The sequence below is a fragment of the Peromyscus californicus genome, unplaced genomic scaffold (genome assembly GCF_007827085.1).
Source record: "Peromyscus californicus insignis strain IS unplaced genomic scaffold, ASM782708v3 Scaffold_4__1_contigs__length_199733344, whole genome shotgun sequence".
In the NCBI taxonomy this organism is placed as follows: domain Eukaryota; kingdom Metazoa; phylum Chordata; class Mammalia; order Rodentia; family Cricetidae; genus Peromyscus; species Peromyscus californicus.
In genome coordinates this window covers 28,699,797-28,724,586 of record NW_026294562.1, presented here as the reverse complement: position 1 = coordinate 28,724,586, position 24,790 = coordinate 28,699,797, and the positions used below count along the sequence as shown (strand labels likewise).

Below are 24,790 nucleotides of genomic sequence, written 5' to 3'. Positions count from 1 at the left end.
TCTCTCTCTCCTCTCTCTCTCTCTCTCTCTCTCTCTCTCTGTGTTGTAGAATATTTTTAACTATGGTAAGTTATGCTTTTTTTTCATTTCTTTTTATTTTTAATGTTAGTTAATACACCCCTATTCCTCTCTTGTAATCTCTCCCCATCCCCTCCTTTGCTATTCCTTTCCTACTTTATGTACTTTTTGTTTTTTTCTTTTTAAAAAACCACTGTGTCCACTTAGTTTTGCCAATATATTTAAAATCAAAAGCCTGAAATGTTAAAAAAAATTGACTGAGAAAATAAATTCCCGAACTAATCCCAAAAGAACACAAGCAACTTAAGGAAACAAAAAATTCTAAATGTGATATAAAATTGGAACTAAATAAAGAAATAGAAAAGCTGGAGTAATGGAAGTGAACAACACAGTAAGTTGAATCAAAAAATTATGGAAAGTTTCACTAATATACTAGTTCAAGGAGAGGACAGACTATCTCAGCTTGAAGACAATATAAATTATTAAGAAGGTACAAATAGGATTTTCAGGATATGCAATATAACATTTAAATAAAATAAGAATCTTGTATATTATGGGACTAAAGAGATATATCAGAGATTAAGAGCACTAGCTTCTCTTTCAGAGAACCTGGGTTCAATTCTTAGCACAAAGATGTTTGCTCATAGCCATTTGTAACTCTGGTTCGAGGGTCTCTCTGGGCACCATGCCAGCATTTGGTGCCAGACATACATTCTGGTAACGCATCCATATACATAGATTAAAATGATTTTAAAAATTAAAAAGTGTATTGTATTCAGAAGAAAGTAAAGAATTTCATTCTAAAGAATAGAAAGCAGTATCAATAAAATTATAACCCCAAATTCTCTAAATTAAATATATGTCATTACAGATACTACAGATATTGGGGGAACCCTAAATTGACATTGAGGGGACAACTCCTCCATAATAGCATGACTAAGTTGTTAAATATTCAGAACAAAGAAAGTATATTGCACAAGTTCCATAAGAGTTCTCAATAGAGATGTCAGAAGATTGAAGCATTTATAATAACATATGGTCAAATTCTGAAAGAAACCTCAATTAAGATTACTATATCCAACAAACTATCATAATTGAAAGGTAAAGAAAAATTCCCACAGTAAAATTAGGCTTAGGTCATTCATGATTATTAAGCAGCATCTATAGAGTAATACTGAAGGAATCCTCCATACTGATAAAAGAGACAGATGCATGTATGAAGCCAGAAGAAAGAATAAATGTTTGAATAATTATTTAGCAAGAGGATTAGGAAACATTACAAAATCAACAAATGATAGGGAACAATTTTGTCTTTCAGTTATAACTGATTATCAGTGGACTTGATTTCAACATTAAAAATATAGACTAACAGAATTGACTTAAAGGGTAGGATCTATCCATTTAATCTCCAAGAGATGCATTTTATAAAGCACAGATGTTACCTTAGGGTGAAAGCTGAAACTCAGATAAAAGCAGACATGATTTTTCTAGTATCTGACAAAGTAGACTTCAAACCAAAACTAGTCAACAGTGAAAAGGCAAGATACTTCATATTCATTAGAATAACAACCCATCAAGAATAAATTAAAATTCTAGACATATATGTGCCAAACATAGGCACACTAAATTATGTAAGAGATACTGTTGAATGGAAAGTCACGTGTGAACATCTATACAATAATAGGAGGTGATTTCCATAACTCATTTAACCCATTGAGAGGTCATCCAGGCAGAAAATAAAAGGAATGTCAGAGTTAAATGACATCATAGATTAAATAGACTTAGCAGACATCTAAAGAATATTCCATCCCAAAATGTGCTATATACATTCTTCTTATCAGCCTATAGAATGTTTTCTAAAATAGATCACATATTATGTCATGAAATAAGTCATAACAAATATAAAAGAAGGGAAATAATTGTTTTCTATATCATGCAATGGAACAAAGCTACAAATTAACAGCTAAAGAAGCTATAGAACACACAGAAACTCATGGAGATTAATCAGGATCCACACTGTTGAATGAATATGTCAGATAAAATCAAGAAGGAAAGTGAGAAACCACTTACGAAAATTGAAATGAGCACAGAAGACACTGAAACAGGTGTGATATGATGAAAGCCATCATGAAAGAAGTCGTAGCTTTTATGTCCTCTATGAAGAAAGAAGGGAGTTTTCAATAAAATAATTCAACTTGGAAAAACAAGAGCATCCCAAGTTCAAATCAAAAAGTGGAAGAAATAAGAGAAGGAGGGAGACTAAATCAATAAATATACAAATAAAAGAGACATTTATGTCAGATACCAATGAAATTTAGAAAAAAATTCTAGGGTGTTTCTTAAAGGCCTATATTCCAGTCAATTAAAAAATTCTGTAAGAATTGGATAATTTTCCAGATGCATATAAACAACCATGATTAATCCAAGATGAGATAATTTAAACAAATTTGTAACAAATAGACTGGAGCATTACTAAAATTCTCTAAACTGAAAAGAAAATAAAATCCTCATTAGATGGCTAAATGGACTCATTACTCAATTCCATCCACTCACCAATGAAGAATTACCACCAATTGTTCTCATACTGGTCCATAAAATAGGAAAGTAGAACACTGACAGATTATGTTCATGGAGCCATATTATCCTGATACTCAAACCAAATGAAGACACAAGGAGAAGAAAATTATAGCTCAAACTCTGATGAACACAGATGAAAATTTCTTCAATGAAAATACTTGAAAAACTTTTAAGGATGGCAAAAGAGTCAGAGAGACACCCTCCTCTACATGCAGTCACACTTGCACTGTTAGGAGTCCCACAAGAGCACCAAGTTGCACCACCATAACATATATGCAGAAGACTTAGCTCAGACCTGTATAGGGTCCATGATTTTCAGTTTGGTTTCCGAGATCCCCTATGAGCCCAGTTTAGTTAATTCTGTGGACCATGTTTTGATGTTGTCCTCAACCCCTCTGGTTCCTATACTCCTTCCTGTGGTGGTATTGTGTTCCCCAAAATATTGTGCACCCTAATAAACTTATCTGGGGTCAGAGAACGGAACAGTCACTAGATACAGAGGCTAGAAAATGGTGGCACTCACGCCTTTAATCCTAGCAGTCCAGAGTCAGAAATCCCTCTGGATCTCTGTGAGTTCAAGGCCACATTGGAAACAGCCAGGCATGGTGACTCATGCCTTTAATCCCAGAGAGTGAGGGCAGAAAGCAGAAAGATATATAAGGCGTGAGGACCAGAAACTGGAAGCTTTTGGCTGGTTAAGCATTCAGGCTTTTGAGCAGCAGTTCAGCTGAGAGCCATTGGGATGAGGACTCAGAAGCTTCCAGTCTGAGGAAACAGGATCAGCTGAGGAACTGTCGAGGCGAGGAAGCTGTGGCTTGTTCTGCTTCTCTGATCTTCCAGCATTCACCCCAATAACTGGCTTCAGGTTTGATTTTATTAATAAGAACTTTTAAGATTCCTGCTACACCTTCCCTCCCCTCCACCTTCTAATGTTTGGCTGTGGGTCTTTGCACCTGCTCCCAGTGGTTGCTGGATGATTGCGTTAGGCACCCATAAATATACTAGAATATCTTTAGGAATCATTTCATTGACTTTTTCCGTAGTCATGTTTGGTTCAATGCTAGGTCTTTGGGCTATCCAGCCTCTGGTTCCTGGACCTCCAGGCATGTCAGGCATGGGCTCCCTCTTTTGGTGTGGACCTCAAGTTGGATCACTCTTTGATTGGCCACTCCAACAAGTTCTGTGCCATCAATACTCCAGCATATCTTGCAGGCCGGACAAATTGTAGGACGAAGGTTTTGTGATAGGGTTGTTGTCCCGATCCCTCCACTGGAAACCTTCCCTGGCTACAGAAGATGACTCTTTTGGCTCTGTATCCCTCATTACTGGGTTCTCTCTTGTAGATTTCAGTTATCTTTCCCAGTACTCTCTCCCTCCATTCCCCTCATCCCTGCTGTTAGTATCCCAACCTGCCCTCAGTTCACCTGCAAAATCTATTCTATTTCCCATTCCCAGGGATATCCATGTCCTATCCCACAGAGCCCTCCTTTTTACTTAGCCTCTCTGGGTCTGGGGATTGTAGCATTATTATCCTTTACTTAACAGCTAATGTCCACTTATAAATGAGTCATACCATGTATCTCTTTCTGGGTCTGTGTTACCTCACTCAGGATGATTTTTGTACCAAGTCTTATTGTACTTTTTTATGCTGTGTTCTGCTGATGTCCCTGAGAGGCCTGCTCTTTTCTGAGAAGTGGATCTGAGGGAGAGAAAAAGTGGGATAGGAGGGACTGGGAGGAGTGGAGGGAGGGAAAACAGTGATTAGGATGTAATGTATGAAAGAAAAATAAAAATAATACTTTCAGGAAGCAAAACTACTTATCATTAAGGTGACTTTATTCCAGAAATAACACAGGGATGGTCTGACATATTCCAAGTCAATAAATGTAATACATCATCATATAAATAGACTGAAGGACAGGAATTATATGATCATAAATAGATGGAGAAAAGGATTTTCATAAAGATCCAACATTTAATCAAATAAAAGTCCTGAAGAAACTTGGAATACAAGGAACATATTTCAACACACGCACACACGCACACACACTGAATTTTCAGTCAGTTTAGGTTGCAAGGAGAGTACCAGGCCATATATAATATACATATACATATATATATAATAAAAATATTTTATTAATCACATTATTCAGGACCTTCTATGAATCATCAATGCTGAAAATTATCTGTCAATGACTCAGATCACTTGAAATGTTTCTTCTTCCTCTCAAACCAGAGAATATTGACAGAGTGATTTATTCAAAACAGTGCTTGGTCCTCACAGATAGTCTGACGGGGAATTTGCACTGAGACTAGTGTGGGAGACCTGCTCCCACTCCCCCCCCCCCCCACCCCAGGGTACTCTTGAGGAGTGAGGGACAAGAGATTTAGATAGAAGGATAGAGGGGAGAGAAAAAGACAGAAACACAGGATAGCCTTGGGAGGGCCTGGATCCTTATCCACTGGTCCCTTCTGTCTCTTCTAAAGGACTTTTTAAAGGGATGCCAAGGGGTGGAGTCGAAAACCTCCCCTTAGCACAGCCAAGTGCAGACCCTTCCAAACACCTGGTAACCACGCACATGGTCAAGCAATCCTCTAATGCAGCTCTTCTGGGTAAAGCAAGCTCAGATCTCACTAGGAATCTTTGTGGGCCTCCAAAGACTAGTGAATAAGACTTCTTGTGAGGGGAATGGAGGGTGGGTTGGAGGGAAGGCTTGAGAGGAGCAGGAGGAGGGGAGGGGGGGATCTCTAATTGGTGTGTAAAATGAAAAAAAATTCTTAATAAGAAAAAGAAAAAAAAAAGTCTTGGGGAATCTAAGCAACAAGACTAATTGCTCTTACGGAGTCTTAGTCCTAATGTGTGAAATATTTTACAGTCTGCTCTCCAGACAGCATAATATCTGATATCACACTATTGGCCTGGCCTCTTCCTGCATCGGTGTTTTAGGATTTTATTACCTCAAATCAAAAGGAGGTCTTCTCTTCAAGGACGCGCATGTCAAACTATTTTTAAAAACTTACATCAATTAAGAAACAGTCACAAAATGATTTATTTTCTCAATGTTCATAATTTTTCACTACTACAAATGATCTAATAAATGAAGTAATAGCTTAAAAATCATAGATAATTAAGAAGAAAATTATCAAGAAAGATAATATTTGCACTTATAAAGCAAGAAACTTTCAGAAGGGTTTGTAAAACGTGAAAACTAAAGCAAAATTTCAATCTCACTTAGATTCATCAATAAGTTTTAAAATTTCCTCAGAAACCTCATGATTAGCACTTATTCCCACTATAAAATCAAGATGGCTAAATTCAGGAATAGTTTTATCGTATATCAAGTTAGAGATTTTGGGTTTCAAATTTGCAACGTCTTTCAGATCAGCCAAAAAGTCATTTCCACCACTCCACAAGGCAGTTTGAACATTCATGGCTTCCACATTGTATAACGGAGGAGTTGTCTAATGGAAAATAATAAAGAGCTTAACAGAAAAATGTAATACTGTTGATGGGTTATTCTCTTTCTTGACAGGATAATAATAGTGATGTGCTTATTGTGTCCATAAAAAATACTGATGATCTCAGCCTTTGTCAGGAAATAATTTAACTTTATTTTTTATATATTTATTTACTTTAGTTTGGGGCACAGCTACTTTCTAACTTTTCTATTCTATCCTAATCTGGATTCTTGTCAGAATCCTCTGCAGTCAGCATTCTTAATCCTGAGGTTACCAGGATGTGTCACCTCACAAAGACTGAAGTGGACTGTTATTCAGTTTTGAAATCATGTAAGTCCTATATTCTCTGAACCTTGGTTCTTTACATGTGAAATGACTATATCATTAAATGATAAATCCCATATAATTTTGTGACATTAAAATGACATGATAGATAGGATATTGTTTTTCACAGTATTATCTTATAAAAGATAATGCTATTTGTTTTTAGTCCTCTGTGCAGTCCACCTTCCTAAGAAAAATAAAATGTTCCCTTATTAAAAAGAGGGCTTTGGTTAGAGTTCTCATACTATATGCCTTTTGTAAGGGTCAGATTATTAAAACTGGATGAAAAGACTTACCTGATTGTAGTGTAGCATATTTAGAGCTGGACTTCCCCAATCATAAGCCTGAAATACACCTTTATTAATTGCCTTAAATAAAGATAAAACATAGTATTACTTACAAAGCCTTCTATTATAATAGCACCAGAAGTTATTGAGTTTTATTACCTCATTTTACAATAATGACACATTGGCTCTGATTAAACCCAGTACATTTTCTGTCTCAATGGTATGTACTGCCTGATCAATGGTTACTAAACTACAGTCCTAGAAAATTACACATTATATGAATATATATAAAAAGACCATCAAAAACATAAACTTACTTTTATAACACCTCAAATAAAATATACATTGTGAACATTTTAATATTATTTAAAATGTATCAATTCATATGTACTCCACAACCAGAAAAGCCCATAAGAAGCTGAGAATATATCATCCACAAAAGAAAAAGCTTAATTACTTAAGTATGCAAAATTGATGCATCATTTTATGCTATATTTAGTTTTAGTAGTATGTAGTAAATCTCAGCTTATAAGTATTTTAATTATAAAATGTTTTTAATTATAAGAATCTAAATTAATGCTTATTAGAAAATTCAAATATATGAAATCTCAAATTACTACTTGTAAAAGTTTCTTTACTGCTCTATAATTCAAATGAATTCAAAATATACTTCAGTGTTAATGGGTTACTATTTGCATTTTATATGTAACAAAATTTGTATCCTTCATATATAATTACATTTAAGTAGTTGTTCTGTAAAATTACACAAGAATTTTCAAAAATATTAAGATAGGTGTTGCCTAATCTCTGTATCTAAATGTAGAAAAAATAAGAATTATAGTGATCAAAAGTAAGTAACATAAACAAACTGGAAATGTTAAAGAGTTGCAGAATCTGAAATAGAATTTTGTCAGCAAAGCATTATAAAGAGGCATCTCTTAGGATGTGACATATACTAATTTATTGATAATGGGCTAATAGAATAAAATTTACCATGTCAATGAAGACAAATTTTATGCAAAGGTTATGTTTATGTATAGAATTTAAAAAGTATATGTTAGAACATAATTAAAAAACCCTTATAAGATGGATTTGCTCCCTATGTGCAGGTTCCAGTTTACCTCCTGTCAAATGACACTAGTATGAAGACCTCATTCTATGTAGAGTGTCTTCACTGTCACCCAGGGGATTCTTCTGAATAAGTAGATAGAAAAGCTATCACACTTTACTCGTAGACCTTAACGGCACCTACAGTTCTCATCTTGCACCAATCTGTAAAATTAATTACTAAAACTGGTGCTAATTTGACATAAAATGTATGTGTATAGATTTACCTATTGGAATAGAAAACCATTTTCTTTGAGAATAAAATGATACAACCACTGTGCTTTTATCACATTTTCCTACAAAGGTCCTATTTACTGATATACTCCTTTTAATGTAACAAAAGGGATGTGTGGTGATATATTGTGTACCCCAATAAAATTTACCTGGGGATCAGAGGACAGAGCCAGCCACTAAATTAGATATAGAGGTCAGGCAGTGGTAGCACACACTTTAATCCCAGGAAGTACTATGGCAGGACACAGAAAGGTATATAAAGTGTGAGGAAACAAGAACTTGCTCTCTTTAGACTGAGGATTTCGTAGAGATAAGGACTTGTGGCTGTCTGGCTTGCTCTGCTTCTCTGACATTTTAGCTTTCACCCCAATATCTGTCTCCAGATTTTCTCTCAATAAGACCTAGGCCCACAGAAATCCACAGGGGTCCCCCCACAGCAGACTGCTGGCAGTGGTCGAGAGACAGCCCGAACTGATCTACTCTGGTGATGGGATGGCCAAACACCCTAATTGTCGTGCTAGAAACCCCATCCAACTACTGAGGTATCTGGATGCAGAGATTCATGGCTGGGCCCCAGGTGGATCTCTGGGAGTCCAATTAGCGAGAATGAGGAGGGTTTATATGAGTGAGAGTTGTTGAGACCAAGGTTGGATAAAGCACAGGGACAAATGGCCAAACGAATGGAAACACATGAACTATGAACCAATGGCTGAGGGGTCATCAACTGGATCAGACCCTCTGAATGGGTGAGACAGTTGATTGGCTTGATCTGTTTGGGAGGCATCCAGGCAGTGGGACTGGGTCCTGTGCTCATTGCATGAGTTGGCTGTTTGAAACCTGGGGCCTATGCAGGGTCTCTTGGCTCGGCCTGGGAGGAGGGGACTGGACCTGCCCGGTCTGAGTCTGCGGGGTTGATCTCGGTCCGCCCGGGAGGCTTTGCCCTGGGGGAGGTGGGAATGGGGGGTGGGCTGGGGGGAGGGTGAGGGGGGCGGGAGGGGGGAGAACAAGGAAATCCGTGGCTGATATATAGAACTGAACTGTATTGCAAAATAAAAAAAAAAAAAAAAAAAAGATTCGTGTTACAGGGATGTAATACCCTGACCACAAAGCCAACTGGAGAGAGATTTTCTGAAACTTATAAAGGAGGAGAATTTCAAAAGAAAGAGATATATTTTAAAAAATTGTACCTGAGCATAATGTAGAAGAGTTTGAACTGATGTTCCTGCTAGACTGTGTGTTATATACACGTCAATGCGGCTCTGGGAGAAAGTCAGACACCACATATATTTGTCAGTATTTAGTTTCCTTTTACAGAAACAGACCATTCAAAAATACTGAAACTGTATTGCTCTCATAAAAACATGTCTTCAGGGCTGGAGGGAGGGCTAAGTGGTTAAGAGTACTTGCTGTTCTTGCAAAGGATCCAGATTCAATTCCCCAGTATTTACACGGTGGCTCACAACTGTCCATGGCTCCAGTTCCTGGGTATTCAATGACCCTACGCACACCAGATGGTGCACAGACATACATGCACATAGAACACTCATGCAGTATATCTCCAATCAGTTTACAAGGAAAGACTGGACTTTGAACATGGTGAAGAATCTAAATATTCTTGTTTTGATTTTTTATTAATTATTTGAAATTAAAATACAATTACATGATTTCCCCCTTTCTTGGTTCTCTAACCCCTATCACATACCTCTGCCTTGCCCCCTCTTACATTCATTACCTATATCTTCCTTAATTGATGTTACATATTCCTAAACATATAAATACAATCTTCTCAAGTCATATAACATTACTTGTATGCCTGTGACTTCATGGCTCACCCCTGAGTTTTATTAAGTAGGTTTCGTGCACACACCAGTGGTTGAATGTGAGCTTCTCAAGAGAGTTGACTCTAATTTTATTTATTTATTTATTTGTTTGTTTGTTTAATCATTTATTCATTATTCTCTTATGTATTATATCCTGGCCAAATTCCCTCCTTCCCTCCTAGTACAATCCCTGACATCCTCTCCCCCCAGGTCTACGCCTCCAGAAAAGGGCAGGCCTCCCAGGGATATCAGCCAAACAGGGCAGATCAAGGCAATAAGACTAAGCACCTCCCGTCACATTAAGGCTGAAGGAAGCAACCCAAACTCTAGTTGTCTTAAGAATCACTATAAACATATATTTTGTGGATTTTGATGTTAAATTGTTCAAAGAATGTAACATGCTATGAAGATCAAAGATTAAGCAGAGTTTAGCTATTAACAAAACTATAAGCCAGTTTATTGTCTTCTCTTAAAGGATTTTGTTTTGTTAATGATTCATATTTTATATGATAGTTTATGTGGAAATAGTCTTAGTTCTGAAGCAGAAGTGTTGAACTGGATGATCAGTTACAGATGAGTGACAGCAGATGCATTAAACCAAGGTGAGTAGAAGAAAAAGATGAAACTCATTCATACATGACACCCAGTTATTCATTTATATGTGGTGTATACCAGATTTTCTATGTTGATAACTTGGGAATTGTATGCAAAGCACATCTTGACTTTAACACAGATCATACTGAATGAATTAAAGATTAATTGCCATATAGACTTGTTATCTCATCTGCATGAAAAAACAATGAATTTGAAAGAAAACATCACATACCTTATTTAATTGCCCTGGGGAATATCCACCCAGCGATCCTAATAGAGCAGCGCATGCAGTATTGATTACCATAACATTGCATATGTATCCGGACAGCTTACTGAAAGCAGCAGTGGGTAAAAACTCTTTTTCACCAAAAAGGAGCTGAAATTGACAAATTTGAAGAGTAGCTCTTAGTCTGGGAAAGTGTTTTGTGTAGTAGAAAGCACAAAGTTTATAGGGGGTGAGAGGCCTAAAACAAAGCTATAGCATGTTACTGAAGGGTAGACTGGCTTAGTTTATTATTATGACATTCAGTACATAAACATCCTATCAAATGTACTAGACTTTTAAAAAAAAATCAGTTTCAGTTGAATAAAAACTTCTGAGAATCACGAGCATTGTGGTTGGCCAGCAGTCTCTCTGTTTTTATCTTGTGGAGAAGTTACTCAGGGTTAATGACAGGCAGGCTTGCTAAGTTAAACAGGACACGGAAATTTTGGGGTATGCTTATACTATGAAAACAGGTCCACACAAAAAGTTTTAAATGAGCAAAACTATAAAAACACTGACACTAACAGCATTAATGTATGACATTCCCAAAATAAAAAATTAAATCAGTGAGAAGCAGATAGAGATAAAAGAAAAATACAATCATTCTAGAGAAAGTGCATAAGACGATACTCAGGCTGCCCAAACTTGAGGTGAGATTCACTGTAGCCATTCAAGTGAGGCTATCCAGGTGAGTCAGCACTGGACTGTACGGGCAGATCTCTTCTTTAACAAGCTAATTTTGAAGTAAACCACCACTTTGAATTCACCACAAACCTTAAAAGCCGTTGGAGTGAAGTAAGATGGAAGGCGCCCGGTACCTTTGATATATGAAACAGTAGCAACTGGAGCCAGTAAAAAACATGTTTTAATCTTTTCAGCCAGTTGTTGATTTGTTGCAAATGCCCCCAGAGCTGAAAGAAATAAAAAGAGATTATTTTGCTTCTGTTCCCTCCTCCTTTAAATTGTCTGGATGGTTAGGCTATTCTACGGAGCTTATGCCTGTTCTTCGTCAGATATTTAAAATTGGCTTTGGAGATTTCCCTTACTTTGCTTACCAGAGTGCTATGACTTTAGAGTTTAAAATTTCATTCAATTTGCTTTTTCTCCCACACTGACTATGAGTTGTTCTGCTTATTATTTACTGACTGTTGGCTCACATATTTGAGTAGCCAGAGTGACCATATTTAAGGATCTGCTCAGCACTCTTAAAAATTAAACTCTTCCCTAACTCTTGGAGAAGACACATACCCAAAAGGTCACATATTGATTTTATGATCTGTCATTTCTATCTTCACAAGTCCTCTCTGTATCGGCTCCAGTCCACCTGTGCAGGTGAACACATATATACAAATCTACTATCTGTGTACAATCAATTTATCTATCAGTCATCTATCACACTATAAATTGAACAAATACATGAATTAGAAATACTTCTCTGGCAGTCAGACAGTTGGAACCATCTGTCCTTTGTTACATTTTGTTTGAAAATATATACTTTGTACAAGCTCAAACAATACCAGTAAAACCTGTTGAGAAACGACCAAGACAGTATAGCTTAAGAGCTCAGTGAAGTCGGACTCATAAAACTTTTCCTAAGCAGAACTGACACACCAATATTCCACATGTACAATGCCATATGAGGAGTAACACACACACAGTGAGTCACTAGTCTCAGAAATTCTGGCTAAAGAGAAATTAGAGGTATCTCACACATGTACTTCATTTAAATATCTTGTGTGTTAGAAACTATAGTTTCAACATTTGATGTTTTAAAAGCAGGTTACAATTGTTATCAGCTGTCAAAAAGCTTGTCTGTATTTTACATACAGTTGCAAATTATGCATATATATTTTTATTCTTCAGGATAAAATTTTAGCATACCAATAAGGGTGCCTTGAGAATGTCCAACATAGTAAATCTGCTTTTGTGCTGTTTTCTTCAGGATGAAATTAATGGTAACTGGAAGGTCGTATTTTATCATTTCATCATAACTGCATGGAAAAAATGGACAAAATGTGATCCAATTATTAACCAATAAGTAAATAGTTTCTGTTTCAAATGATGTCTTTATCGAGTCTATATGAAGGGAGACATAACTCACAAATGGTATCAATAATCAATTATTCCTTGCATATTTACTATGGTACTACCTTATAAGCATCATTTCTCCATGTTCACAGATTTCTCATGATATGTTTCTACAACTGTACACATGGCACAGAATTAAGCTAGCATTGCTCTATCCACAGTGAATAAATAGTTAGACTAATTCAGAGCACCTTTGCTCTAGAGCCAAATTTCTAAAATCCTAGGTTCTCCATATGAACATCATATTATTTAAGATTGGGAAGCAAGTCAAAATCTCCCTCAATCCCAGAGAGAGAGAGAGAGAGAGAGAGAGAGAGAGAGAGAGAGAGAGAGAGAGAGAGAGAGAGGGGAGGGAGGGAGGGAGGGAGGGAGGGAGGGAGAGGATGAATATGGGAGAGGGAAAGGGAAAGGTTGTTAGAGGTACAATGTTGTAAATGTGAAGGAACTTGTTTAAACAAATTGATAAGAATAAACTCCAGGAGATATTCTAGTACTCTGTGACCCAAAGTACTTATATGTACTAAATTTTACCCTTGTCTTTTCTCCCTTGCCTGTTACTCCTTCCAATCACAAAACATCAGTATCATCAGGCTGAGGAGGTAGTTCAATTTGGAAAGCAATTGAGGTCAGAGTTTGACCTGCAGGACCCACCTAAAATAAAATAGTCAGGTATGCTGGTCTGTGTCTGAAATTCCGGCAATGTAGAAGCAGAAATAAACATATCATAGGCGTTTGGCTGACCAGCCAGCCTTTTCTACTTAGTGATTTCAAGGCTGGACAGTGCATCTAAGGAATTACACCTGAATTTGTGCTCTGATCCTCACACAAACACATGGACATAAATATACACATGTATTATACACACAAGCATGTATACACACACACACACACACACACACACACACACACACACACACACACACACAAATCAGGATACACATTCAAAGTTAAAAGTAATGGAGGATGGCTGTATGCATACTTCTACATTTCCCAAATCATTGTTTTAATGTTTTATTTTATTTTATTTTTTAAGATTTATTTATTTATTATGTATACAGTGTTTTGCCTGCATGTATGCCTGCAGACCAGAAGAGGGCACCAGATCTCATTACAGATGCTTGAACTCAGGACCTCTGGAAGAGCAGCCAGTACTCAACCTCTGAGCCATCTCTCCAGCCCTGTTTTAATGTTTAAATATATCAAATTTACTTCAATAAAAAATTTTATAAAGACATGAATGAGGCCTGTGAAATGACTCAGTGAGCAAAGGCACTTTTTACCAAGCCAGTTGCCCTGAGTTTAATCACCAGTACTAACGTGGTTGAAGAAGAGAGCCTTGGTTTTTGGCCTCCAAATACACACTGAAGCATTTGTACACACACACGCACACACACACACACACACACACACACACACACACACACACGCACGGGGAGAGAGAAAAAGAGAGGTATAATTCTTAAAATAAGTGGGTTGATTAGAAAAACAATTAGTATTTCAAGAGTAGAAAAATAGGATTAAAATTAGAATTTTATTATAATTATTAAGCAGAGTAACCATAATAAAGTCCTAAACTATGTCATCCAAATCAATCTTCTAAAATATCACCCAAGTGAAATACCTTCAATCTAGGTCCACAGATTTATTCAACCATTAAAATATTTGACATTCTTTTAAGGCAAAAGTAAAGTTACATGGAATTTTTTCCTACCTAAAGGCCCAAAATTCTTTAGAATTTGGGTCTAGGTACAAGTGTTTCTTTGCCCAGGTATTTCCTCTGCTGTTCCCCATCCATACATCATAACCAGCGTCTGCTAGAATGAAGGCCAGACTGTTGTCGGGAGGATTGGAAACCCACACACCAGCAGTTGCAAATAAGCCATGCTGACAAAATACTACTATCTTTGGGGCTGCAAAAACAATCATGAAAATGTTTTACGTTAGTGTCTATTGAACATGAAAGCAACAAATTTCAAATAATCACAATGGAACTGAAAAGATTTTGAGGCTAGTGAACAGGGATGTGCTAAGACTTCATTTCACTTATGATGTCAGTCAACATTAATCAATATTCAACTGTGCAAAAGAATAGTCTTTCCTACAGAATCTCAGTCTTCAGTGACAAATGGAAACCAGGCTCCATTAAGTCCTCAACATTAACTATGGGAGTCAAGGAGCTCCAATTGCTCTTTTGAAATTACTCAATTTGAAGGTAACTATTTAGGAAGTCATTGCTTAGAGTGTCATTTACTCAGGATGCTTCAATATTTACCTCACTCAGATCTTACCTGAACTATTAGTGTTGTTTTTCCCATGAGGAATACGGTTAATTGGGAGGATGTAACCATCTTTAGTCACAACCTCATACTCTTCGCTTGGATAACCCCAATAGACAATAATCTCACTCTAGGAAAGAAAACACACAGTAATGAGTTATGAGTTTCATGACTTTTTTTAATACTCAGTCATGTTTCATAATTCTTAAAATAGAATTTTCTCTTGGAATGAAGTCATCACCCCTGGTAAATGTTCAGATTGTAAGAGATACAATGATTCAGAAAACATGAATGAAATGCATAGAGATAAAGCAAATGCATGTAATTTTATTAGTGGTAAGAGTAGCTTACAACGTTCATGTGGGATTCAGGATTCATATTTATTGCAGATATACAAGATATCTTTCCAAATACACGGATGAGGCACATTGTACTCAGCAGCCACCACATTTTAAACCTGCAGGGAAATAGTTATTGTCATGAAGTAGCTAACAGCACAGTATGAACTCAGCTTATAGCAAGTGTGTTATGTCCATATGAAATCGTCTATAACTGAAAGTTTTCATATTATATAATGAGTCTTAGATGAATTGTATACCTTTAAAAGAACAGCTTAGATGAAATTAAAATTGACTATACTGTTTATAACAGTTATCTGTCTTTCCCTTGGCTGTTCATAAAAATAAAATACTTCTCACTCATTTGCTAATAAAACATCACTGATGCCTCCTTGGGATTTATCCTGAAGCACCAAGATTAGCATATAATTTGTTTATTAATGACTTTAAAGAAGTTAATTAATTCAGAGCACTTTAGTTTTTGACAGTGGAATGAGGACAGTCAGAAAGATTAATGAAAAAGATAGCACAGGTGGATAAAAAGAAGCAGAGTGAATGAGCTTTCACATGTTGAAGCTTTGAGTACCAAGGAATCTTGTCTGGCCACCACATCTATCTTGGCCTCCTTTCATAACTATGAAGAGCATGCATATTCCACTAATGTTACTAGAATTTCTAAAATACGTGCTTTTTAAAAAACACAAACATGAGTAATAAGCATCTCTTTTCCACCTCCTATAAGTATTACTTTAAAGTGCTACTCTGTACACACAGTTTTAATGATCATATATTTGTCAATTCAGGTTGATGGAAGAAATGGACCCCACAGATAGTGTCCCTGCTCCTGTCCTCAGCACAGGATATGACTTCTGATCTTTCTTTTATTTAAATTTTTTGTTCAGCTCTCTAATATCAAGATGCCAGATAACCTGGAAAAAGGAAAGATACACATTAGCGCAATAATTTTATCAATAAAATCAAGGTCGTAAAGTTCAGCAATCATGTTGCATCCAAGGTCTAAATAATCTTATCTCTTTTAAAATAATGAACCTAAAGTAACACAATACACAAAGTTTAGAGTATCATACTCACTATTTTGATTTCTGTAGTCTGAATGAAAAATTAATTCTCCGTTTTCATCCTGCTCACCATAAATATATCAGAGAATGTATTTTTTGGATGACCTTTCCTAGTAATGAACAGTGCTGACTTTAACAATGAACTCAAGTGTTTGTCAATTAGAAGTCAAATATTGCAAATCACTAAAATTTGACATAGTTCCAAAACTGAGTTTCCTTAGCTCTGGGATCTTCACATGCCAACACCCTTCTCCATGTCCAAATTCTTAGTGAAGCTTTCTTTAGCTTTTAGACTGGAGAAGAACTCATTGTGCTGTACCTTCCTCAAAACTGTAGTAGTGACCCTTGTTCTTAACTGAATAAATTTGAAAGCTGCTGTATAGAGTTACAAAAGTCATCATAAACATTGAGACTGTGAATAATGCCATTTTTTTTTGTTGTTGGTTTTTCGAGACAGGGTTTCTCTGTAGTTTTGCGCCTTTCCTGGAACTCACTTTGTAGACCAGGCTGGCCTCGAACTCACAGAGATCCTCCTGCCTCTGCCTCCCGAGTGCTGGGATTAAAGGCGTGCGCCACCACCGCCCAGCTGAACAATGCCATTTTAAAAGCATTTTTCCTCTGTATATGACTTAAGTACAACGTGAGTACAAATGTGGGTGATGATATTTTCAGAATATAAAAATGACAAAGCATTAAAAGCAAGAATGTTGAAGACATTCAGGAACATGTAAAAATTTCAATAGGAAAAAACACACGGCAATCACTGAAAGATTATGAAAATATCTACAAACTCATATTCCCTATAATAAAGTAGAATATCTTGAGAAAATAAATTTCATTGTCCAGCAAAATTTCACTCAGAAATTTCTATCTCTAGCAAAATTTCACTCAGAAATTTCTATCTCTATATTCCTAGAAAAAAGTCTGACCTATTGATAGCAGGGAATGCATCTGCTATTGTTTGAATGTGACCTGTACCTCAAGGCCCATGTGCTTGAGGTTGGTGTCCAGAGTTACAGTGCTGACATTGTAGAACCTTTAGGAACTGGAATTTTGTTGAGGTTATTAGGTCAGGAGCACCTCACCATTATATGGATCAATGCTGAATCTCAGGAGGAGGTCATGTATGGTTGTAAGTGATGTTTCCAAAAGAAACTTTGTCATAAAAGTAAGAGAAAAGCATATCTGACTTGTCTCCTAGTCTTCCTTTCTAAATGTCCATGTGACCTCTTCTCCCTGAACTTCTAACTTTGTTATCATGCTTGGCATCTTGCATTCCCAGAATTGAACACCCACCATGCTCTAAAATCCACAGAAGTGTGAGCCACTTGAACTCCTTTTTACAGAGTATGCAGTGTGTGATGTTTTGTTTCAGCATCAGAAATTGGGCAAGATCATTGTTCAAATCTATTCTAAATAAAATTTCTCACACTAAATATAGCATAATTACAGCTAGTCATAAACTACATGTGGGGACAACCTATGGTACATAAAACTGTTATAAAACAAAATAAGTAAAATGTACTAGCTCACATGAACTATCTACTATTGTTACAGTCCTGTGTGAAATATTACAAGCCCTATCTGCAGGACAGTCTCTGTACTTCATAGCTCATCTCTTGGTCCATTCTTCCTTGTTTCTAGTCTCTGGCAATAATAACTTTTAACCTCTTACTCATATGCAATGACTTCCAAATTTCTGTTTTGTACAATCTGGTTCTGCTTGGAATATTAACCTTCATAACTTGTCTTCCTTGTTTATTTGTACTCTCCATTTTGAAGCTACCTCTTCATTGAAACTTTCACTGTGCAAACAGAGTGCAAATTCTAAGACAATCTGCTCCACTGTTGTTGTTTAATCTAATTAATATTTGTTAAATGTGAAGTACTCTAACCTATTTGTGAAGTGTTTTTCTAGTTCCTTCTATAATATACAGTTTTATGTGGTTCTGTTTTCTCTTTCTTGTTCATTAATACTTCCCAGTTGCATAGGAAAAGCACCTGGTAAAATGAGACAACAATACTTGCAGAGTAGAGAGCTGGAGGGAGAGTGGTGAATAAAAGGATGAATGGGTGTTTAGTCACAGAGAAAATATATTATTTGCCTTAATTAATTCATTCAGGAAACTACAGTTAAAACATTGGTCTAATCTCTTAATTCTCTGTAGGATAAAGAGAGCCAGCATCAGGAGTTTGATTTTTTATGACAGATATATTTCTTTGGTATATGCTGTCAATAATTTCTCAGATTATAAGGGAATGGTTATGATAATTGATCTCCACTTCTGCATTTGTACCTGTGATCTCTACCCGTGGTTTATCCTGTCTACACATATATTGAGAAGAAATTGATCAGATAAGACATCATCATGGAGAATCTTTATCTGACTTGTAAAAATGATTTTCTCTCTATTTTCAGAACTTTGAGTTAATATTTGAATATTGGATATTCCATCCCATGTTACAAAGAAACTAACTGATAGTAATTAATTATTCTACTATCACTATTTATGTTTACTTTAAAAATTTCAACAAACCATAGATTCTAATTAAAGTTAAAATGTAGTTGACTGAATTACCTATGCAAGTAATGTTTTATTGTGTTACAAATAGTCTATGGAGAAATATTGGAGAACAGAAATAGAGCTGATCATGGCGGCTCAGAATAGCACTCAGGAGGCAGAGACATGAGGATGGCCCATGGGTTCAATGTGGGCTGCACTACGCAGTGAGTTCCTAGTCAACCAAGGATATATACAATCATTCCTGCAAGTAGTCTGTAGAAGACCTAGGACCCGGCCTTTACCTGGCCACACAGTTCACAGAGTTTAGTGTAAAAATCAACCTTTCTTAAGAGGGTTTTTCAATAGTTAAAGTTTTTCAGTAGGATTTGACCTTGTCTACATGATAGTGCCCATTTCTTAATACATATTTTTCATACATATTCCTAACCACATAAAACATTAGTTTTATGTCTATATCTATCTATCTATCTATCTATCTATCTATCTATCTATCTATCTATCTATCTAGTCAGTGATTCTCATAAGCTATATGTAGTTATTTATTGATGTTTATGTGGATAAGTTCATTTGTATTGCAGCATGTTGTAATACAATTTTAAGAGAATAAGAAAGTAACATTAATTTGAAGTCAGTGAAATACAGATATAATAGTTCATATGATCAAAAAACTAAATGTATTTTACTAGCGACAAACAATAAAAAGTACTGAAAGAAATGAAAACCAAAGAAATGGAGAAAAATTTCAATTATTGGATTGATAACAAGTAAAGGAAAAAATAGACATAAAAGAAATTTAAATTTCTTATTATGTTTTCATCTGTGTTCTTTTAATTTATAGGACAGGCTATATTTTACAGAAAGGGCTACAACTCTAAACATGATTTACCTAAATTTTTGTTATTGTTTTATATTACATTAATTAGATTATCTATGATAGTCTAGACATGAATTTATGTGTTTTTCTAAGTGTTCGTTGGGCTCAAACTTCCAGTCCACCACTTGCTAAAGATTACCTGTCTCCACCAACATCCATGCTTTAACTTTATTCCCACTGTGAGGTATTAAAGTGTGGGGCATTTAGGAGGTGACTAGTGAATGGTTTAATGGTTCATGAATTTGTGGATTAGTGGGTTAATGATTATCTTTACTGTGGGTCTGTCACAAAAATCTCAATTGGATCTATTCCTTTCAAATACCCTTCTTGCTATGAGGTGTTTATACTGCCTCCATTTAGAGTCCTCACCTACTGGCAACATAAATAGATAAGTAAATAAAATAAAATAAAATAAAAATTCTGGCCTATGAACTCCTGGCCTCTAAACCATGAAAGGATAACACTTCTTGCTTCGTAAGTCATTCTGTCTGTGAGATCCAATTAGTGTAAAACAGACTTAGATAAAACTTTACCTTGAGTTACATAATTCTATTTTCCCCTCCTTCTCCCTGTCCCATCCCCTTTCTTCTTTTACTATCTTTTCTCAAGTATCTCGTAGACATTCTCTATCAACAAATACAGTGGTTCACTGGAGGACTCTGATAAATTCATCTCAGGAGAAAAGTGTCCTTTCCAAATAGGTTTTTTTTTCTCAAAGCAAAATGATGACTAAGCTGATTAGACAAATGTTATTTTCTCTACTACCCACCAGCGATCTAAATAAATACAGATTCTGATAGTGCAATGCATGGTAGAAGGAGGCTCTGGGTCCCAGCTTAACTCCCATCCCTCAGATGAACATTTCCTCTGCTGAACACTGGAATAGAAAGAAACAGGAGAAGGACTATCAAGAGCTGAGCACTGAAGTCAGATGCATTTTCATGGCACAGGCTCCCTGCTGCAGAGAACACCAAAGCCTTTCTTCTGGATGCCTTCTTGTTTCACTCATTGAAGGCTAGAACTTGTATATTTTTAAAAATGTATCATTGTATTTATTTAACCCATTGTATACAATTTATTATTTCAACATTGACTGCTTCAACATATTATAATGTTTTACATTATTTCTCCATAAAATGTTTTTTTTAAATATGTGTGCTTTCTTATTTTTTAAAACTTATAGCACATCTCAACTTGAACCTGTCACATTTTGATGACTCAGTAGCCACCTGAGGTTAGTGTCTACCAAAGATAACAATTTTTAAAGTTTCAAAAATGATGGGAGGGAGTGGCAACCAAAATTCTTCTTTGATTGCCTGAGAGTTCTGCTAGCTGTGAAGAACAGGAATACAGTGAGACCATTGTAGTTTAGGACACGGGTGTTTGAATAAAACATTATGGGGTTATATAACCATGGCCTATTTTCAAATGCTAGAGTAAATATTGATTGCTGGGTGACATTACTGTCTTGCATACTGAAGTTGACGAAACTGGTGTTCTTGAATGTCAGTTGTATCGTTTTTCACTGGCTAGAGTTTTATTCTTACATTTCTCCAGTGTCAGAGTTGTTCATTTCACACTGCCTATGCCAACTTCAAAGAGACAAATGGTTATAACTTTCTCAAATATGCATCCTAAAAATCTCAAATTCAGATATCAAAATGAAAAATGTAATATTATCAAAATCGCAGAATAATACAGAACATGCTTGTTTATTCCTCAGAAAAACTGCCTAGTATTGTGATATTTTAATTGTACTGAAATGTGATTTTATTTGTATGTTAATAAGTAAAGTTACCTGGGGGTCAGAGCTAATAGCAGGCCATAGCAGAAACTGGGTGGTGGTGGTGCATGCCTTTAATCCCAGCTCTTGGGAGGCAGAGCTAGGCAGATCTCTGTGTGTTCAAGGATACAGCCAGCATGGAGACACACGCCTTTAATCTCAATACCAACCATAGAAGACCTGGAGGTCTGTACAGACAGGCAGTGATGAGGAGGTCATGTGGTTGGGTTTACAACCAATGAGAAGGCAGAATAGAAAGTCTATAAAACAGACAAACAGACAGGAAGTAGCTCTCTTGGTTGAAGAGGATAGCTGCAGCAGTGAAGAGTAAGGCTCTTAGCTCTGACCTCTTGGGCTTTCATCTCTGCATTGGCTCTGTGTTTCTTATTTAATAAGATGGTTACTTCTACAGCCTAGTGTAAGTCATTACTGAATGCCATGTTGAAAGCAAAGTCAATGCCTTCCTACACTTGCACTATTCAATTTTCAGCTAAGTCCAACATGAGCAACCTGAATGTTCCTAATATAAGTTCATGGTAATTATAAAAAATGTCTTCTATCAATAAAACAGTTGTCAACCCCATTGTTGAAAAGCAATGTAAATTATTCAGGGTATTACTGAAATAAAACATTTCTTTTGTTTGTTTAAATTGCAAAGTTTATTTTTTTTTTCAGTACACCGTATGGGACATAAGTGCTGTCATGACAAATATTCAGAAATATGCAGACCAACATCAAACAGTAATTTAGTTTAAATGAAAGGAAATCCCTTTAATGTTATGACAACATACTTCCAAGCATCTCTTCTGATTCTATATTTCAATAAAATAAAGAATAATGAATTAAGTGGAAGACAGCTTGTGAATTCTTAAATATATAACTACAACTCTATTAATTCATGCCAGTTAAACATTGTAACGAAATTTCCAAGTTAAGCCAAAGGAGATTAAGCAATCAATGACCATTTTTGCTTAACCAGTCAAGAAAAATGGTTCCTACAACACAGCAGGCAGACCATTAGGCTGCCTGATCTAGGATGTGGTGTACTGAAGTTCAGTCTCAAATGTGCTAAGCTCTCATCACCAGTATGGCACGTTTAATCCATGATGTAGTTTAATGTCACGACATCACAATTTGTTGCATAAATACATAGATAACTGTGTGTGTATATATATATATATATACATATATGTGTACATACATATAAATACATATATACATATATATCAGGTATACTTTCACATACAAAGAAAGGTCTGGAGAAGGAACTTATGGGAAGTAGTCTGAGATGCATCTGTGCCATGAGGCTCTCCCAGTGAGCTGCTAGGTCAAACTGAAGAAAAGAATATTTTAAAGTGTCATCTAATTCCATGATAATAGCCTGGTTCCCACAATGGTAATAGTAATTGGGTGCAATAAAAATGGTAACCACATCAGATAATGGCATCAATTATATCCTTTTATTACAAGCAGGAGACACCAGTGTGAGACCATTGGCATTGGGGTGGTTAAATATTTCAGAATTATCTTGTCCAAATGGGTAGTCCTTACCCTGTGGTGAAATGCCCCATCCATCATGGTTATCTGGATGAGACTGTAAGAAATCATACACTGGGTCCTCATGTGGAACTTCTTGTAAATGATCCAGGGCTCTTATATGATACAGTGTATTTATGGATGGAGAGAAGCCACCTTGGAGGCAGAATAACCTTCTATCTACTGAAGCTATAAGTGGAAGATAATCAAAGAGATCTACAATGTATTTCCACGGGTTGATTGGCATTTTCATACTTTTGAATACATTCATCATTAAAACCATGTATTTGGGTGATCTGTCAGTTTTCATAATTTCCTTGCAATATTGTCATGCACTTGGTATAACACACCTTTAATGCTACAAGAGTCACATTCTCCACAGAATAATAACCACTGTCTACATAGTCACCCATGAATAGACAGTTTGTATCTGGTGATTTCCCACCAATTCCGAAGAGTTCCACAAAGTCATAGAATTGGCCATGCACATCTCCACAGACAGGAACAGGACAGCAAACCTCTTGTACATTTGATTCTTTTGTTAAGATTTTCTTCGCCTTCTAGCACAGCATTGAACTTGTTCTGGTTCAGCTGCTTATATTCCTTCAAGTGCTCCACCCACTCCAGCTCCTTGGTGAAAGACTTGTCTTTCATGTGTACCTTCTATTTCCTATGCAGCTGGTCAGATTTTGATTATAAAATCCAGCTGGCTTGTGTCTCTTGAATGTAGCTTTTTTGAACTGTCTTTCCTTAGAACCCAGGTGAGAACTACCACCACCTGGGGTTGCTTAGCAGCATGAAAAAGACTCTGTGCTCAGTCCCTCCCCAGAATTGCATAACAAAGGCCAACCAACCAACCAACCAACCAACCAACCAACCAACCAACCAACAAAGCATGCAAATGTGTGTACATGCCTCTCTCTCTGTCTCTGTCTCTGTCTCTGTCTCTCTGTGTGTGTGTGTGTGTGTGTGTGTGTGTGTGTGTGTGTAACAGCAATTAATGGAATAGAGGCTATGGGTTTTAAAAAGAGAGTTATATAGGAGGGTTTGGAGTTGGAAAGGAATAAGGAAGTTATGAATTTTACTATAATCTCAAAAATAAAGGAAATAAAATAGAAAGTAAAGCAGAATAGTAGACCACAATCCCTTATGTATTTCAGTGCCCTACGCAGACACAGTAAATTCTAGTCCGTTCATCATCTACAAAGAGAGCACTTGAGAGGGACACACTGTAAGTTTTCGTCTCAGGAAACAACTGCTTTCCAGATGTTTGTCCTAGAATTTCATCTGAAGGTAGAGTCAGAGAAAAGTGGCCTTTTTCAGACTCCAATGCACTTACAACCCACCATGTTCCTCCCTTATTCACACACCAAGCTTCTTCTAGTGTGTGTGAATGAAGGAGGAACAAAAAGTGTTTAGCTAGTAGTTAGAAACGTTGAGCTTTGCACCTCACCCCACTGTTGCCAGATGTGCTTAGAACATCAGGCATCATGGGCTCTGTGGCCCCTGCGCCCCAGAGTCTTTTTTTTCTGGTCACGTTCCTGTCTTCATTCCTGAACACGGAAACTTGGGAGATGAAAATTCTTGAAATAAAAACATCAAGATT

At 36.3% G+C, this 24,790-nt stretch overlaps 1 protein-coding gene and 1 pseudogene across 1 annotated transcript; both read right to left on the bottom strand.

Moving 5' to 3' along the window:
* Positions 1–16: 16 nt before the first annotated feature.
* On the bottom strand, positions 17–22,523 carry LOC128093938 (tear acid lipase-like protein). Its single transcript, XM_052711854.1, has 9 exons — positions 15,401–22,523; positions 15,062–15,179; positions 14,485–14,683; positions 12,567–12,676; positions 11,460–11,596; positions 10,653–10,796; positions 9,194–9,265; positions 6,675–6,746; positions 17–6,057 (listed from the first exon to the last, which is right to left on the bottom strand). The coding sequence occupies exons 1-9, from the start codon at positions 15,497–15,499 to the stop codon at positions 5,824–5,826; spliced, it is 1,185 nt and encodes a 394-aa protein (XP_052567814.1). The 5' UTR covers positions 15,500–22,523; the 3' UTR covers positions 17–5,823.
* On the bottom strand, positions 16,300–23,937 carry LOC128095338 (serine/threonine-protein phosphatase 2A catalytic subunit beta isoform-like; annotated as a pseudogene).
* Between the last annotated feature and the right edge of the window lie 853 nt (positions 23,938–24,790).

Coding starts and splice junctions, on each gene's coding strand:
- LOC128093938 (XM_052711854.1), bottom strand. CDS start 15,499: ATGTGGTGGCTGCTGAGTACAATGTGCCTCATCCGTGTATTTGGAAAG. Junction 9,266..10,652: donor CCCCAGGGCAATTAAATAAG/GTATGTGATGTT, acceptor ACTTTCTCCCAG/AGCCGCATTGACGTGTATAT. Junction 6,058..6,674: donor ATATGCTACACTACAATCAG/GTAAGTCTTTTC, acceptor ATTTTCCATTAG/ACAACTCCTCCGTTATACAA.